Raw genomic sequence first — 16,059 nt, forward strand, 5'->3', positions numbered from 1 at the left:
GGGTCAGCCTGCCAGACAGGATGGACAAGCTGATTTGTAATTTCTATGAATACTAGGCATGGTACAGCTGCTTAGATATGTTGATATGATTGCCTATGAAAGTGAACAAGTCCATGGGACCCAATGGGATACACCCACGGGTACTGAAGGAACTGGTGGATGAAGGTTGCTAAACCACTCTCTATTATATTCCAAAAGTCATAGCAGTCTGGTGAGGTCCCCACTGACTGGAAAAGGGGAAACATAATCCCCATTTTCAAAAAGGGAAAGAAGGATGAACCAGGGAACAATAGGCCAGTCAGTCTTACCTCCGTGCCTGGTAAGATTATGGAGCAGATCCTCCTGGAGGCACTGCTGAGGCAGAAGAATAACAAAGAGGTGACTGGGTACAATCAACACAGCTTCACCAAGGGCCAATCATGCCTGACAAACCTGGTGGCCTTCTATGAGAAGGTCACAACATCAATAGACAAGGGGAGAGCAACTGACGTCATTTGCCTGGACCTGAGCAAAGCTTTTGACACTGTCCTGCATGACATCCTGGTCTCCAAGCTGATAAAATATGGGTTTGATGGACTGACAATTCAGTGGATAAAGAACTGGCTTGACAGCCGCACCCAAAGAGTGGCTGTCAATGGGTCCCTGTCCAAGTGGAGGCCAGTGACGAGTGGAGTCCCTCAAGGATCAGTACTGGGACCGGTCTTGTTTAACATCTTTGTCAGCGACATGGACAGTGGCATAGAGTGCACCCTCAGCAAGTTTGCCAATGACACCAAGCGGTGTGGGGCGGCTGACACGCTGGAGGGAAGAGATGCCATCCAGAGGGACCTTGACAGGCTGGAGAGGTGGGCCCGTGCCAACCTCATGAAGTTCAACAAGACCAAGTGCAAGGTCCTCCATCTGGGTCAGGGCAATCCCAAGCACCAGTATAGGCTGGGCAGTGACTGGCTTGAGAGCAGCCCTGAAGAAAAGGACTTGGGGGTGCTGGTGGACGAGAGGCTCAACATGAGCGGTCAGTGCGCACTAGCAACCCAGAAAGCCAATCGTATCCTGGGCTGCATCAGGAGAAGCGTGGCCAGCAGGTCGAGGGAGGTGATTCTCCCCCTCTACTCCACTCTCGTGAGACCCCACCTGGAGTACTGCGTCCCATTCCGGAGCCCCTACCACAAGAAAGATATGGATGTGCTGGAACATGTCCAGAGAAGGGCCATGAGGATGATGAGAGGGCTGGAGCACCTCTCCTATGAGGACAGACTGAAAGAGTTGGGGTTATTCAGTCTGGAGAAGAGAAGGCTCTGAGGAGACCTTATAGCGGCCTACCAGTATCTTAAGGGGGTCTACAAGAGAGCTGGTGAGGGACTTTGTAGGATGTCGGGTAATGGTAGGACTAGAGGGAATGGATTAGAACTAAAGATGGGTCGATTCAGATTGGACGTTAGGAAGAAGTTCTTCACCATGAGGGTGGTGAGACACTGGCACAGGTTGCCCAGAGAGGTGGTGGAAGCCCCATCCCTGGAAGGTTTTAAGGCCAGGCTGGATGGGGCTCTGAGCAACCTGATCTAGTGGGAGGTGTCCCTGCCCATGGCAGGGGGGTTGGAACTAGATAATCTTTAAGGTCCCTTCCAACCCTAACAATTCTATAATTCTGTACCTGTACATATGAATACATATGTCATATAACAATAGAAATAAAACACTATGTTTGCATTTAGAGATTAGCCAGAATTTAATCTAAGATTCAATCATTGAGGTCCAGAAGTAGAACAAAATTCTACAGCTAATTCATCTTTCTGTAATGGACTATGCTAAAATCTAAATCCTGGGGGTTGAGAGAAGCCTGGCCGTTTTCTTGCTTCTGCTTTCTTTGAAGAGCATCATGACTGCAAAAAGAAGGGAGCTTGAATTCTTCTGTGCATGCACAACTGTAGCAATCCTCCTGTGATTTTCCATTAATTCCTTCAAGTTTCTCTTCAAGAGGAAGTTTCACTTTTGTGTGACATACAGCCAGCGAACAGCTATATTGTTGTTGCCTGAGCCCAGAAACTTTTGGCTATTAGTTGCCAGATCTGTGAGGGATTTGAAGTCAAATGGGGACAAGATTCAACACGGAGGAGGAGTTAGAGGATCAGTAAATACTAGGCATAGCTGATCTTTAGTAAAAGGGGAAGAGTGAGGGCTAAAGCTGGAATTAATGCAGACTTTTGCTGATCTGTGTGGAGTGCCTAGTTCTCTACTGGACAAATCTTGGAGAAAAGAAACATTTAGGGCCACCTCTTCTCTTTCAGTTGTAGCAGTGGAGAACAATAATTCTATGGAGAGCAATGCAGTCACAATGTCATAACTGAGAAAAAAACAGCTCACAGACCTTTATGATTTCTGTTTTAGAAGATAATTTTTCTTACCATTAGTGTAGAGAATGTCATTTAATGTAATCATGGAAGAGCTCTGACTGGGCAAGCCATGCTCCAATAAACAGTTCTATTCCTTTCTCATTTCATTCTTCGTCGATAGTGTTAGGAAGAAACATGTTGACTTTCTGCAAGTTTGCCCTTCTCCAAAATTGTCACCTAATTTCCTCTAACCCCTTCTGTCAGTGGGGGAGTACCAAATGTTCACTGGCACGTGTTCCTCCTAGAAGAGGAATGAAACACATCTTATTTTTCACATTTAATTAAGAATTTTTGTTGCTGCTGTTGTCAAGCAGTTTGTCAGCCACGCATAATCTCCTGGAAGGAGGAGACAAACAAGATAAAAAGAAGCAATATACTTTGGTTGTAGCCCTTAAATTTTTTGATTCAAGCAACATCACCTGGTCCTATTGCCTGTAAAAATAAGAAAAGTGCAAGAGCACAACACATTAACTTGGCCCAGGAAAGCAAAAAATAAATTACATCGAATGACATCCAATACTAATTGCCATTTTAGCAGCAATTTTCAGATTCAAAAGTAGGTGGAAACTACTGAATGCTAAGAAACTCTTAACATGACTTGACAGCATCAGAGAATCAGAGCTGAAGTCCAACTTGTTAGCTTACAACTGCAGGATCCGAGTCCTTCTTGGTGAGAGTACTAAGTCCTTTCATCAGATTCACAGCCTTCACATCCAACTATTGCTGTGAGCTGGTTTGGGCACGGTAATAATTTGGAGGTCCTACAAATTCCAAGGTGTCATAGATGACTTATCCAGTAGTCATCACTGATGGAAGACATTCCCCTGTTCCTCCTCCCCAACTTTTTCTAGGGCTCGTCTCTAGTCTCTAGCCACAACTGAATAGAGAATTATTTAGTTAAAGATTAAGGATTAAGGACCATGTGAAGACCGAAGTCTCTCCTCTGGACAACATGCCCAACGGGAGAACCTTACACTTTGATGTCAAACAGTCCAGTCAAGAAAAGCCTCTGCTAAGTGTGAGACCTGGACATTATTCTTCACCCTGAACAGTTACAGAGGAGTTATTTTGCCACAAAAGTATGTGAACTGATGGAAACCAAAAGTTTTCCTGAGGTATTCCTGGGTCTTTGAAATACTCCACATGGAAAAATGTTTTTGAAAGTATGTTTCAGGTTTTCATCTGTTCAGAATAAAAGATGGGAGAGAACTCCCCTGTACATTTCATTGCAATGGTTCATGCACAACAATAGCAGCACTGCATATATTAAGAAAAAAAATCTTGTTATTTATTTATATAGTAATTGAATTTTATGCTAATTCTGCCTTTCAGCATACCTGAAGAGCCCCAAGTGAGAGTCACGTGCAAACAGACAAGGGCAGTAGAGAGTCCTTAGAGTGTGACACAGATAAAGCAACATGGAATCTAGATGATGTCAGACATGAGTATGTAGGTTAAAAAAACAAACCATGGTTTATTTAAATGTGTAAAGTACTTGGAAGGGAAAAAGATTACATTGTGCTATGGCAATACAGACAGCACATACCATAACAAGCTCATTCATCATTATGAACTCAGGCTACTCTTTCCAGCCTCCTAATCCTCTCAGTCCCACGGATCTTTGGGAGAGGCTCACCGTTGATTTCTCTAGGGAACTCTGCACTACAGATTAATTTCAGTCAGAATTTGCTGTCCTGTTTCTGTATGTCAGACTCAGGAGCAGAGCATCATCCTCCCACCAGGGGAGACAGGCTAAATATGGCAAAACTTCTCATGCACTAAGACCCTCTGTCATGGGTTAAGTACAAGTAGCCTGATGGAACACCTGCTCCTAGGACAAATTACCAGGCTGTCTGCCTTAACCTTATCCCAGACATGGCTCATCACTGGGATGAGAAGCCTAAAGCAGCAGAGACTGAGAGATATTATGATAGTTATAAAATGCCATTTCCAGACACAGCTTTTTATTTCAGGTTCTTCTCAATCCAGTCTTTGAAGAGAAGAGCTTTGGTGTAGCCACTGTAGAGTTCTAGGCTGCAAGTTTTATCATAACCCCAGCTCACTAATCCCATCAGGTGCCACCTTAGCTCAGGAGATGCTTTTCCTGGCAAAATTATGGCTGCAATCCCTCCAGTTTCAGCAGGGCAGATATTAGAAAAGGTTGTGTGGTCTTGTTTGGCGCAGAACATGCTGTCAGTGATGCTGACTTGTATCCCATTATCCTCATACTGTTGCTCACACAACAGTGAATCCACCATCCGAACAGCTCCCATGCGGATTGTGTCATTCTTGTATCTGGGATCTTTAATGTCAGCCAATACCTTCCAGCCAGTAACCATTATTTTTAAATCCTCTGTAGATGAAGTCAAGTCTTGAGAAGATGACAAGCAAATGGGTTGAACACGACTGCTGATTCTGGCTTTGTCCAAGAGTTTTATGATAGCTATGTCAGAATCAAGTAATATAGGATCATAATTGGGATGGACTATGATGGCAGAAATCTGGGGAGGAAAAAGAGTAGGAAGAATTGTAGAGTTAATAGCAATGATAAGTCAGCAGCGTTCTTTCCATACTACTATATTACATGTTAGTTTATTTTGCATAGTACTTCTCTACCATCCACTCCCAAACTGTTCTTTCACCATAGTGCTCACTCAAATGAGAAACATGCAAAGAGATCAAGCATCTTCTGACTTTTTTTTTTGCTTGTGTTTCAGGAAAGCTTTTATTGCATGAAACATTGCAGTCAAGAACATTTTCAGCAAAATGGGGAGTTAATGTGCAGTTCAAGTTTTCCCACTGTTTACTGAAAAGATCTTACCTGCCATGTCATCTTCAGCCTGTACAATTTGGGGGGGGACAGGACGGGACAACAACTTTGAATTAAAATGTTATCTTCTTATTGAAATTCAGCCACCTTCCCACCAAAAAAGAATGCTAGCAATACATCACATAACGCAATGGGCCAAACTGTTAGTGCTAGTTACCTTGATGAAACACTACAAGAACAGATTAGCTGAAGAAGCAGCACTATGTCTTTGATCAAGCATACTATATACCAAAAAAGCTTCACAGAGATAACTACACAACTCGCCTGCAAAGTCAGAAGAAAGAACACAAAGAGAAAAAAATAAAAAAAGGCAGTGCAGGCAAAGGTGTATAAGTTTTCAAATGAGGTTTAACAGTAGAGAACTAATAAGCTGGCGAAAAATAGGAAGTGTGTTCCAGAATGCTGCAGAAGTATTGTAAAAAATAATATATTTCCTTATAGGAAAAAGCTGGAATTAGAGAAAGAAACTAAAAGAAAAGGGGGGGGGGGAAGGAGGCAGAGAACCAAATTAACTTTGATTTCTTGGATAAAATCCATTAATTAACTCACATAACACCACCACCCCCACCACCCCAAAAAAGAGACACACACAGCCAAAATTGCTGTATTTCTCCTAATTTTGACATCAGCCTTTCTAGTTCTACTTGAAAAAACCAAGTCATTCCATTGAGTCTGAGGTGCTATTTTTAGAGCTGCAGCCAGACGGATTTGAGCTGGAGCCTCAACTTTTGAGTTTAGAGCTATACAGCCTTGGGCTTGAGATGTGAAATGCGCTCATGATGTCAAATCAGGATCTAGAGCACAAGTGTTTCCCTCATAAATTATGCTAATCACTTTTGACACTAGCTGGCATCTCTTCTACTTTTTTTTCTGGCAATATCACTCAAGGCATTATGGCCCACGGAACCTGAGCTATTTTCTTAGTCATCTGTGTTAGGGGGTGAACATATGACTTGGACAGTGTCAGGGGAATTTAATGAACTACAGCATGTGCCCTCCTTGTGCCATGACAGTTCTGTCAGTTGAGGCCCAAAGATGCATTTCAAAGAACAGTGTGTAAAACAATATATTGCTCAAAGGATAACCTTTTTCTCCCCATACAAGATAGACGTGATCAGCATCTGTCTGTGCTCATCATTTTCCACTCCCAGCAGACTTACTCACCCGCAGGTTCTGGATGGTCTTTTCATCCCTGTCATCATCTCTGTAGTATTTCCCCAGAACCACCTTGAGCTCTGCTGTCTTGAGCACAATGGTCTTGCCCAGGTCAGTGACGCAATGAGCTGCCACCACCACGGTGCGCTCATTCACCAGGGCCCCGCTGCAGATAAGGATCCAGGCCCCTTTCCGGAGACTGTTCTCCTTCACCCCATTGGCCGTCCGATAGATTGCTGCTTGCCAGGGCCACCTGGTAGAGGTCACTGTCTTCTGAAGGGTGATGTTTTCTGCTTTTCCACAGACTGAGAAAACAGGAACCAAGAATGAGATAATGCCTTTTCCCCATCAAAGAATCTGAATATCACTCTTGATTCCTGCTTAGGATGTGCCAAAAGAAAACAAACAGCAATGGTTAGCATGAGGGATAGCTTTCTAATTAAACTCTGTCTCCAACCTGTTAAATTATAGTATAGAAATATTTTATATAGCTTTTTTTAGAAAACTTCCAATTTTTCCATTATTATCTGAGTTCCTGGCTGAAGTAGAAACGTGGATTTAGTGCTTGAGCAGGTGAATTTTCATGACAACCTTATCAAACTGCACTATAAGGAGATGACTGCATAAAGAAATGAAAAGAACATCCCTGATTCTTGCTTATAATAAAACACCATAAAGCCAGCAGTGCACTAAACCTCACCCTGGGCAGTCACAGAGTAATTGCGAGGTCCTCTCCCAGAACTGACCTTAGCACAGGTGAGTTCATGCCTATGAGAACAGACTTGTCTTGCAACAAGAACCTTGAAGTAAATGCATCTAAATTAACAGTCATCCTGGGGAAAAGAAAATGCTCTGCCCTGTTCTAGGAGTATAATACCTGGGCTCAGACCTGGGGTAAAATCTCCTGTATTAGGAAAGGTTTACTTCAGTTGAAAGAGTTAGATCATGTGGTCACATTTTTTAGTCTCCCTTAGGACATTTTCTTTTTCCTGGGATGTAGTGTGTGCATGCCCATAGTGAAAAGGATTGAATGAAATACTTTTCAATACATGAGATTATCTCAAAGCAAAACCACAAACAAGAACTCTAAAAATTTGCTTGATGTTAGGATCTACTTCTCACAGTTTGCCTGATGGCAGTAGTGGGTTGTACCAACTCTTGTGATGTTCCTACCCTCACTTACTCTGTGCACTAGCTCTGTCTAAGATTTTATCTGGACTTCCAGTTTGCAATATGTACCCTTCTTTACCGGGGTATATTAAAGGAAAAGCCTCTTAAAATGCAGACTCTCCATTCTATTGCTTAAACTTTGATGGTTTTGTCAGCTGTGTGCCAAAGTACAGAGACAAAAGAAAAATCACATTTGCAGTACATAATACAGGACAAACATGAAATTATAGTAGGAAAACGTTTTCAATTCAGCACTGAAACTCGCTACACTTTTTGCTAATAAAAGAGTAGAAAAATTGATGGCAAACTACAGTGCTGAAAGCTTGATCCCTTTACTATCAACTATACAAGTTCTGCTGGTGAACAAAAAGAGCCATATATCCTGCAAGCTTTATTGCTTCTGTCTCCCAGCTGGAAGCATAGGCAGCCTACACCGCTAATTATCTAAGATGAATACGCATCCTATTCCCCCACCCACCCAAATATGTATACTTTTTTTTTTTCACTTGGAGACTCACTTGGAATACACACAGGGGCTCTCCCACTCCATTTTCCTGTCTTCAGACAAGTCCTCCTGCTGCTACCTAGGCGGCGGTAGAAAGGAGAAATGCACTCATACTGAAGTTGTGTGTGCAGATGCTGGTACCCTGGAGGCAGGTCTCCAAATGGAAGTGCTGGCTTCTTGGTTGGATAGATTTCAAGCTTTTGCTTGCTGAATGCAGATGAGTAAAGTTGATGCAAAGGTGTTTCCCTGTTTCAAGGCACAAAACCCACAAGGTAATAATAACACTACGAAAGCGATCATTACCATAGCTTTATCACCAGCCGTAAGTATCATTTAAAAGCATATGAAGTTTGCTTGCAAAAGAATAAGGCAAAAATATCATTCCAACATAGTTTAGCAATGCTCTCATTTACATCCCAGCTATTTTATTTACATATATATACATATGTACACTTACACAAATACACATATGTTTATGAATTTTCTATTTGTGTCTCTTTTTCTTCATTTTACAGTTTCTGGAGTTTGCAGTTTGCAACCAATTGCCTCTGAATGTGGAACGGTTTTTGCGATTCACAAAAGGACTGAGATACCACATTTTTAAATAAAGAAACTGCACTGTAAGTTGGCATTGCCATAATTAATTCTCACTAGAGAGGAGTTAGGCACATCTTTTCTCTAGTGAACATTTTAATAGACAGTATTAGGAATCGATTCAGATTAAATCATGTTGATAAAGTTGCTTGATTTAGCAATTAATAGAGATAATTGCCTCACCACAGAGATTTCATAATTGTAATAATAGCTCAGCTTCCATTTAGAAATTGTACTGATTAGCTGAAACATGGCGCATAACTAAAAAAATAAGTATATGCACCAACCTAGATATGGACCATAAGCTTGACTACAGTCATACTTAAATCTTCATCGCTTAGAACATGTCCCTTGCTGTAATGCTTAAAAGCACATATCTCCAAAAAAAACCTATTTATGTCTGAAAAATTCAGCAGGAAATTAATTTCCCTTGAGAGTTCTGGTACTGCCTGCATCCAGAAAAGCCACAAGAATGTTTTTTCATGTGGTAATTCAGTTTTTGATCACAGAGAGACACAGACCTCCTCCATCATATAGAATCTGTGAGGCAATTCATAACAGCACTCAAGGAAAGTAGTTATTAAGAACAAGAGCAGTGGTGAGTTTCTTGTATTTTAGAAGAAGGATGAGAGCTGCGGTGGTCATGTTTAGACAGCCAGGGGCCCTTTCCCTACTCACATGTGACCTTGCAATATTGCATAATCCACACTTTGCCTCACTATTAATCTATGAAATGGAGATCCTACTTCAAGGGACAAAAACAGTCCACGAACATGAGACGCCATCATGATGCTATGGAGGTGGGGGCATGTATGTGCTGTCATACAGCTGGTGTTATTATCTGAAACTTTTAGCATAAAAAGACCCATGTGTTCAAAAGTGAATTGAGAAATTTAAGCAAGAAAAATCCCTTGATGGCTACTAAAGCCTCCTGATGCCTTCTCAGGGCCATCTCTGCAATCATACATCACAGAGCGGGAGAGTGGGAGAGTATTTGGGAAGTATGTGCTTGCCTTGTTCCCAAAGTCTTCTCTAGGCATCTGCTTCGGGCCATTGCCAGAGACGGGATATGGCTTGAGCTGGACCTTTATTCTGACCTGGTATGGCTGTTCTTAAAACGAAAGATGAAGACAGTTCTTGCACTACATCTAAAAATAAATGACTCATGTACTGAAAAAAAAAAATCCTGAAATGAGAAATTACTACTTGGAAAAAAATGAACCTGAACATTGCAGCATAACTAATTCAGGTTGGTCTTATTTCAAGAAATAAGCAGAAGGCTAAGCCCAGACAGGGTCCGATCTTTCATTCCTTCCTCCCCTCCTACGCTACTTCCTCCTCTCCCCCATGCCCACCTCAAATCCAACTTTATATCAATTCTGCTATATTGCTTTCGATGGTGAAACTTAATGGGAGCAGGTTACATTGCTATACCCCCTTGTCTCCTTGTGCTCTCTCCACTCATTTCTTCACTAAGATGGCAACGTTCATATTGTTAGACACATCATTAACCCCAAGGAACTATTCTTAGACTGTTCTCATAGCCTGTCAGAAGCTTGCAAGCCTAATTCTGTCATCGTCCAGTAGTTTGCACATGTCTAACTGTGCATTTCTTCCTGACTGCTTCCAGGCGTTTGCTTTATCAGACCTCCCCTCCCAGCAGCTCTCATTGTTTGGTTATCAGTGGAGTTGCAGGAAAGGCTGCTCAGGCAGGCTAAACACACAGAGTGGAAAGGAGAGGAGGGGAAAAGCAATCACAATTTTTCTTTAAACTGCTCAGGCAGGCTAAACACACAGAGTGGAAAGGAGAGGAGGGGAAAAGCAATCACAATTTTTCTTTAAACTGTAGTTGAGATATTGCATTCTTACCTTGACTGAACCTGCATTGGAAGCACTTTCTGTCTCACCAGGTCAGAAATCTTTGGCTCTCTGCAGGCTAGAAAAAATATAATGTTGCACAGTACTTTTCCACATTCACAGCTCAAGTGTTATGATTCATACACATCCCCACTCTTTCCTCTCACTAACTATAGTGACTGGATTAAGAAAAGAGGCCGTAATTTACACGCATTAAAATAAAGACAGGCCCTAAAACGTAAAGCCTTGGAAAAATCTTCCCCACAGATTGCCAGATCTGTCCCATTTACAACAGTGGAAGCAACTGAGCGTCTTCTGCACTGGCACTTTCAGCCATGGAGGAAGATTTGTCCATCAGTGTGTCTGCATGCCGAATGAAAGATTTACACTACTACAGTTGATGGTCTGGAATCTGAGCAAACCTTTGCAATAATGGATTTATATAAAAAATACTTAATTTCCATCTGTGTAGCCACACACAGATAATAAGACACACACTCTGCGTACAGAAAAGGCTGCAGGATATTACAGATTTCTAAGAATCTGTTTGTTTGTGCACCCATTGGAAGGAGCTGGAGACTGATTCAAAGGAACACCTCAGAGTTACCTGAATATGCACAAAATAACAGAAGGGAGATTCAGGATTTCTAATTTTGCATATTCAGTTTATTTACTTTAAGAGCAGTATAAAATATTCAGGTTTATCAGTTCAAATAACTCTGCCAGGATCTCCTTCCTGCTGTGCACAGTGGAAGAAAAGGAATCTTGCAGGATGGATTTTATCTGTATGTGTTAGCACTTGTGTTCTGTGGGATTTAACAACATCTAGTTCTTTGTGATTACTGCATATGTTAACCTTTATGTCACTATCAAAATTAACATCAATAAAATGCTTTCCACAAATGATTATCATCAGTAAAGATGCTTTCCACAGATGATTATGTGCTTCACGGAGAGAGTATTTCCATCTAAAATAACAGAATAAAGCAAATTCCCCAGGGACAGACGTATTTCCTTATATTATCATTACTTTAGTTAAAAAAAAATTTTCCATTAAAATATGTGTCAAACAATTGCTTTAGGAAAATGAATTTGGCAGTTCCCCAGCCTAAATTCATTCATCCGTTCAGGGTTTCAGACATGCTTAGAGTAGCTCCAGGTCAACAGCATAATTACCTTTCTAGCAAAGTACTTAAAGATGTGTATCTGATGAATACCAATAGCTTAAGCATGTCCTCAAGTGGTTTTCTGAACCAAACCTTTTACACTCATGACTAGTCCCATTGACTTAAAAGGATTGTGAGAGGAGAGCTGGGCCCTATGACACATCTCCAATGAGACAATTATTTCTTTCTATTTCAGTTCCCTCCTGATTTTTTTTTATTTTGATCTTACTCAGGTTTGATCATAGAATGAGGGTAATAAGGGTCTTAGGGAACATTCCTTTCCGTGTTTAATGATGGCATCTTCTCTGGCTGAGTTTAGCAGCCAGTAGAGCTAGCAAACTACCAATCTCGGTATCAGGTGTCAGTCAGACAGTTTGTTCTTAGCAAAAATGATTGTTTGGCAAGTGTAAATTACATAAAACAAACTCCAGTAAAACCATAGCAGCTTTTGTGAGTTGTGGTAAAAAAGATGGTAAACTACCTTTTATGCAGATTGGCTGCTTCCCTGACCATTCTCCATTGTCTTGGCAGGTCCTCTGTTCGTTCCCACTAAGAACATATGAGTTGTTACAAAAGAAAGCAATGACTGTGCCAATTTTTGCATAGCGTCCATTCAAGAGCCCAGTGTCTTCCACTACTCTTCTGTAGCCATTGAGTGGGCCACCAGGATCTGAGCAGTTTTTTTCATCCAGAACTAATGACGGGGAAAAAATAATAACCATTTTATAAAGTTCACAGCGTTATTTTCACTCATCAGATTGCTTGGCATTTCATTAAGATGTTACTACCTAATCTACACTTCATTAAAGATGCCTTTTCAAGACGCATCTGGGATCTCTGTCTTTGAAAAGATCAAATGTTAAAAGAGAAATTATAATATACAGATGTCTGTTTATAATACACAGTTTATTCTTCACTGAGAGCATAAGATTCTCAAATTATTAAAAAGACCTTAAAACATATGTTGACAATTCTGAAAAAGAACCTTGACTTTACATGATGTTACGGTCCCATTACAATTAACAGGGCTACTTCAAAAGCATAAAAGGATGCACTTAAACTATTTACAGGAAACAGGCCCTTGGCATTCTTTTCCCTTTTATGTACTTTCAATACTTCACTGGACTTGGATAATAAAACTAGACTACTTAATTTTACTTCTGTGTTTGGTTGCATTTTGGTTTCTTAGCACTGAGAAAGAGATCTCAATAATCCAGGGAAATAAGGGAATTGAAAGACAGCATACAGACATATGTTTACTGATACTAAAAATTTAATACGGAAAGCTTACTCATGCTAGGTTCTGCCTATAAAACCTCTTTTACTTCCTCCTTCCCAGTATTTCCCCCTTCTTTTTATTTGTTGTTGTGGTTTTTTCTCTCAATAAACTTAAATTTTTGGCCTAAATCTAGGTGACAGTATTCCCTATGTGATGCTAATAAATGGTTTTTTCCTATATTTTTCACTCCTCTGCTCTTTCTGTTTAGCATCTGAAAAGGTACTTTCTTTTTCTTCCCCTTTGGATTTCATCTCGGTTTTCTTGTCAGGCTGACAGTAACACACAATTCTGTTTAATTCCTCTGTCTGATGTCTCATTCCACGATAACCAGTGAACATCTCGTTTAGACAGCTAATGTTGGTACTGCTCTGTTTATGGAGGGCTGAAAAGACTGAGACATATCAATTGACCAGAAATGACCACTTCAAGTCATTGTTTCAGGCTCAGCTGCCTGCTGAGCCTCACTTCAGAAAAGCACCAACATGTAATATATTACAACTTAAATGTTTCTTTAAATCCCATGTAAAATCAGCACAGTAACAGTGCATAGGTATGGCCCTGTCCTGTTCCCATATCCTCATGTCACCAGACAGAGCCCAGCTCAGCAAAGCATGGAAGTACATAGCTAACCGTAACAGTACAAGTTCAATGAAGAGCATATGTTCTTATCATTGGGCATATAATACAAGATAAGCATGTATTTCAGTGCTTTCTTTAACAACATTGGATTATAACATATGCCGAAGGTTATATATGTACTTAAATACTTTTCCTCATGAGTAATATTCAGTAAAGAAAGAGGACGTCTGAACTTTCAACCAGTAAGAAAGGGAGAAGCAGAGCCCTGTGTCCTTTTAATTTGGCTCCATTTTTGTTCTCTGTACCTCACAGCTTCTCACATGTGAACCACAAGTGACCGATAACACGATAGCAGCTAAAGACTACAGGGAGTCACCCATAGTATAATGCTTTCTGCACTGATATCTAGCCTAGAGGCATCATCTGATGAGTGGAGTGCATGTTTCCAAGGTTGACCAAGTAAGTCAATGAAAGTCTTCTCTTATTTCATCCTATGCCTATCAGTAACTTGAACAGTAATTCTCTTCTTTCCTAAGCTCAGGTTTATGACTTTTTTGATGGAAAAAAATAAAGAGAAGACATCTGGGAAAGAGAGACCCAAATTACACCACCTTCAGTAGCAGCCCAGTCTAGAGACAGATCTTTGAATAGATCTTTAGACAGGGACATCATGAAGCAGGGACTTTAGCACAATCCTGATATTACATCTACTGCAACTGGAGACATTCTCTCTAGACAGAAGAATCCCTATTGCTTGCTCTTTCAGATGAACTTACATACAGCTATTTCACAACACTCCCTCTCCAATTTACATTGTTTGCCACAATATACTTGTAAAAGCACTTTTCCAATTGATGCAAATTGTTCTGGAATATGCAAATAAAATTGTGCAATACAAAAAACCCTAAAGATAAATTAAAAGTCTCTTTGGATGAGAAAAAGGGGCTTGGAATTTCACAGCTGAACCAATGTGAATGATAGGCATCCCAACTTGCACAGCCAGAATGAATGGAAGTTTCTCTTTTATCAGTTTTTCTCTAGGATGGGAATTCTGCTGAAATAAGAGTCTAGTCGTCGTGCAGTAAGCCCCTAGTCACCTCCACAGAGTGTACCATACTTCTGCAGAGAAGGTATCAGAGGTACATAGTAATGGAAGTAGCTATTCATTGTTGCACAATGTCCCTCACTTGGTTTTGGTCGTCGACATTTTCAGTCTGTGTGTAAAAGGACGTACGACTAAAGTCTTTGAGGAAATTATTTTTCAGTCATTTGATGTTTCAGTTAGACATTTATATAAACAAGTCTTGCAGGCTTGGGATCCAGCAGAATGAAATAAGAATCCCTACTGCTTCTTAAAGACAGGAAGAGAAAAGAACGTCATGTTAAGCCATGGATCTACCAAATTTCCAGTGAGATTTGGACATTCTAGTTTCATGTGAATACATTGGCCAAAACATATGATAAGAATCAAAACTTAAAGTGACCTTACCACATTCAGGATGATGTGTTGACCAAATCCCATCAAGCTGACAGTAGGCAACACGGCTGCCTTTTAAGCTGTAACCTGCGTTGCACTTGAAGTAAACCTGGGCCCCGTATTTAAAGTCATCTCCTTCCACAATACCATGAGCGGGAGCACCTGGAGTCCTACACATCACCACTGACAGTTCAGATATTTCAAAAAAATCCACTTTATTACAAAAACAGGACTGTGTTAGGATGATTCTTTATTTAGAACATTGAAAAAAAAAACAATTAAAATGGGCACAGGAGTCAAAATTACAAGACAGGTATATGTCGATCTTTAGAAAGTTGTTTAGACGTCAGTCTAAACGTCACACACTTACATATACACCACTTTTCAAAACATATCTACATCCATTCAGTTCAGTGGGATTACTCCAAAATGTGAAGTGATCATGTGCACAAGTATTTGTATCATTAGGGCTCATTTGCTCAAAATGTTAGTACTTGGAGCACTTTCCACCTTAACAGGGGTTTTGAATGAACTACCATGCTTGGTCAAGAAAAAATTTAGATTCTTAAAAGCCTTATGTTGAAATTCTTTCAAATTCTTCTTTCAATCTTTATATAGTTTTACAGATAACCTCACTGAAATATTAAAGCATCATTATTTGTGTAGATCAAACATTATCATAATGACATTAAAAAGGAACATTGATATTCACCAAACTGTGATATTTACCAAACTGTGATATTTACCCTTTCTACAGGGTAAATATCCACCCTTTCTATTGGGAAAATACTTACAGACAACGGTCTATTTAATTACTGTAAGTAGTGAGTATTAGAGTAAACATCATAAACAAGATCTCTCTGAGAGCATCAAACAAGACATACTAAATCAGAACAAAGGTCCATCCAGCACAGAAACCTGTCTTCAGCAGTGGTAAACAGTAGATTTGATGCAAGGAGTATAAAACCAGAGCAAGCCTATAGAATACTTCCCTTGCACATTCTGGCAGCATTCAGCAACCTGGGGCCCAAGAGCTACCTGAACTACAATGGTATGC

The 16,059-nt window shown here is 40.5% G+C and overlaps 1 protein-coding gene across 2 annotated transcripts in view; it reads right to left on the bottom strand.

The window, feature by feature from the left end:
- Window positions 1–3,840: 3,840 nt before the first annotated feature.
- PAMR1 (peptidase domain containing associated with muscle regeneration 1) overlaps window positions 3,841–16,059 on the bottom strand; it is a 58,441-nt gene continuing 46,222 nt past the window's right edge. The window contains exons 7-12 of one of the 2 annotated variants that reach the window (XM_074584270.1): window positions 15,015–15,185; window positions 12,149–12,361; window positions 10,514–10,580; window positions 8,064–8,296; window positions 6,385–6,680; window positions 3,841–4,891 (exon numbers count right to left, since the gene is read on the bottom strand). In XM_074584270.1, the coding sequence (XP_074440371.1) occupies window positions 4,355–4,891; window positions 6,385–6,680; window positions 8,064–8,296; window positions 10,514–10,580; window positions 12,149–12,361; window positions 15,015–15,185 (1,517 nt within the window). In that variant the 3' untranslated portion in view covers window positions 3,841–4,354. The remainder of the gene's footprint in view (window positions 4,892–6,384; window positions 6,681–8,063; window positions 8,297–10,513; window positions 10,581–12,148; window positions 12,362–15,014; window positions 15,186–16,059) is intronic. The other variant, XM_074584271.1, reaches the window with a different exon arrangement.

This window comes from Larus michahellis, chromosome 4, assembly GCF_964199755.1.
Source record: "Larus michahellis chromosome 4, bLarMic1.1, whole genome shotgun sequence".
Lineage (NCBI taxonomy): Eukaryota > Metazoa > Chordata > Aves > Charadriiformes > Laridae > Larus > Larus michahellis.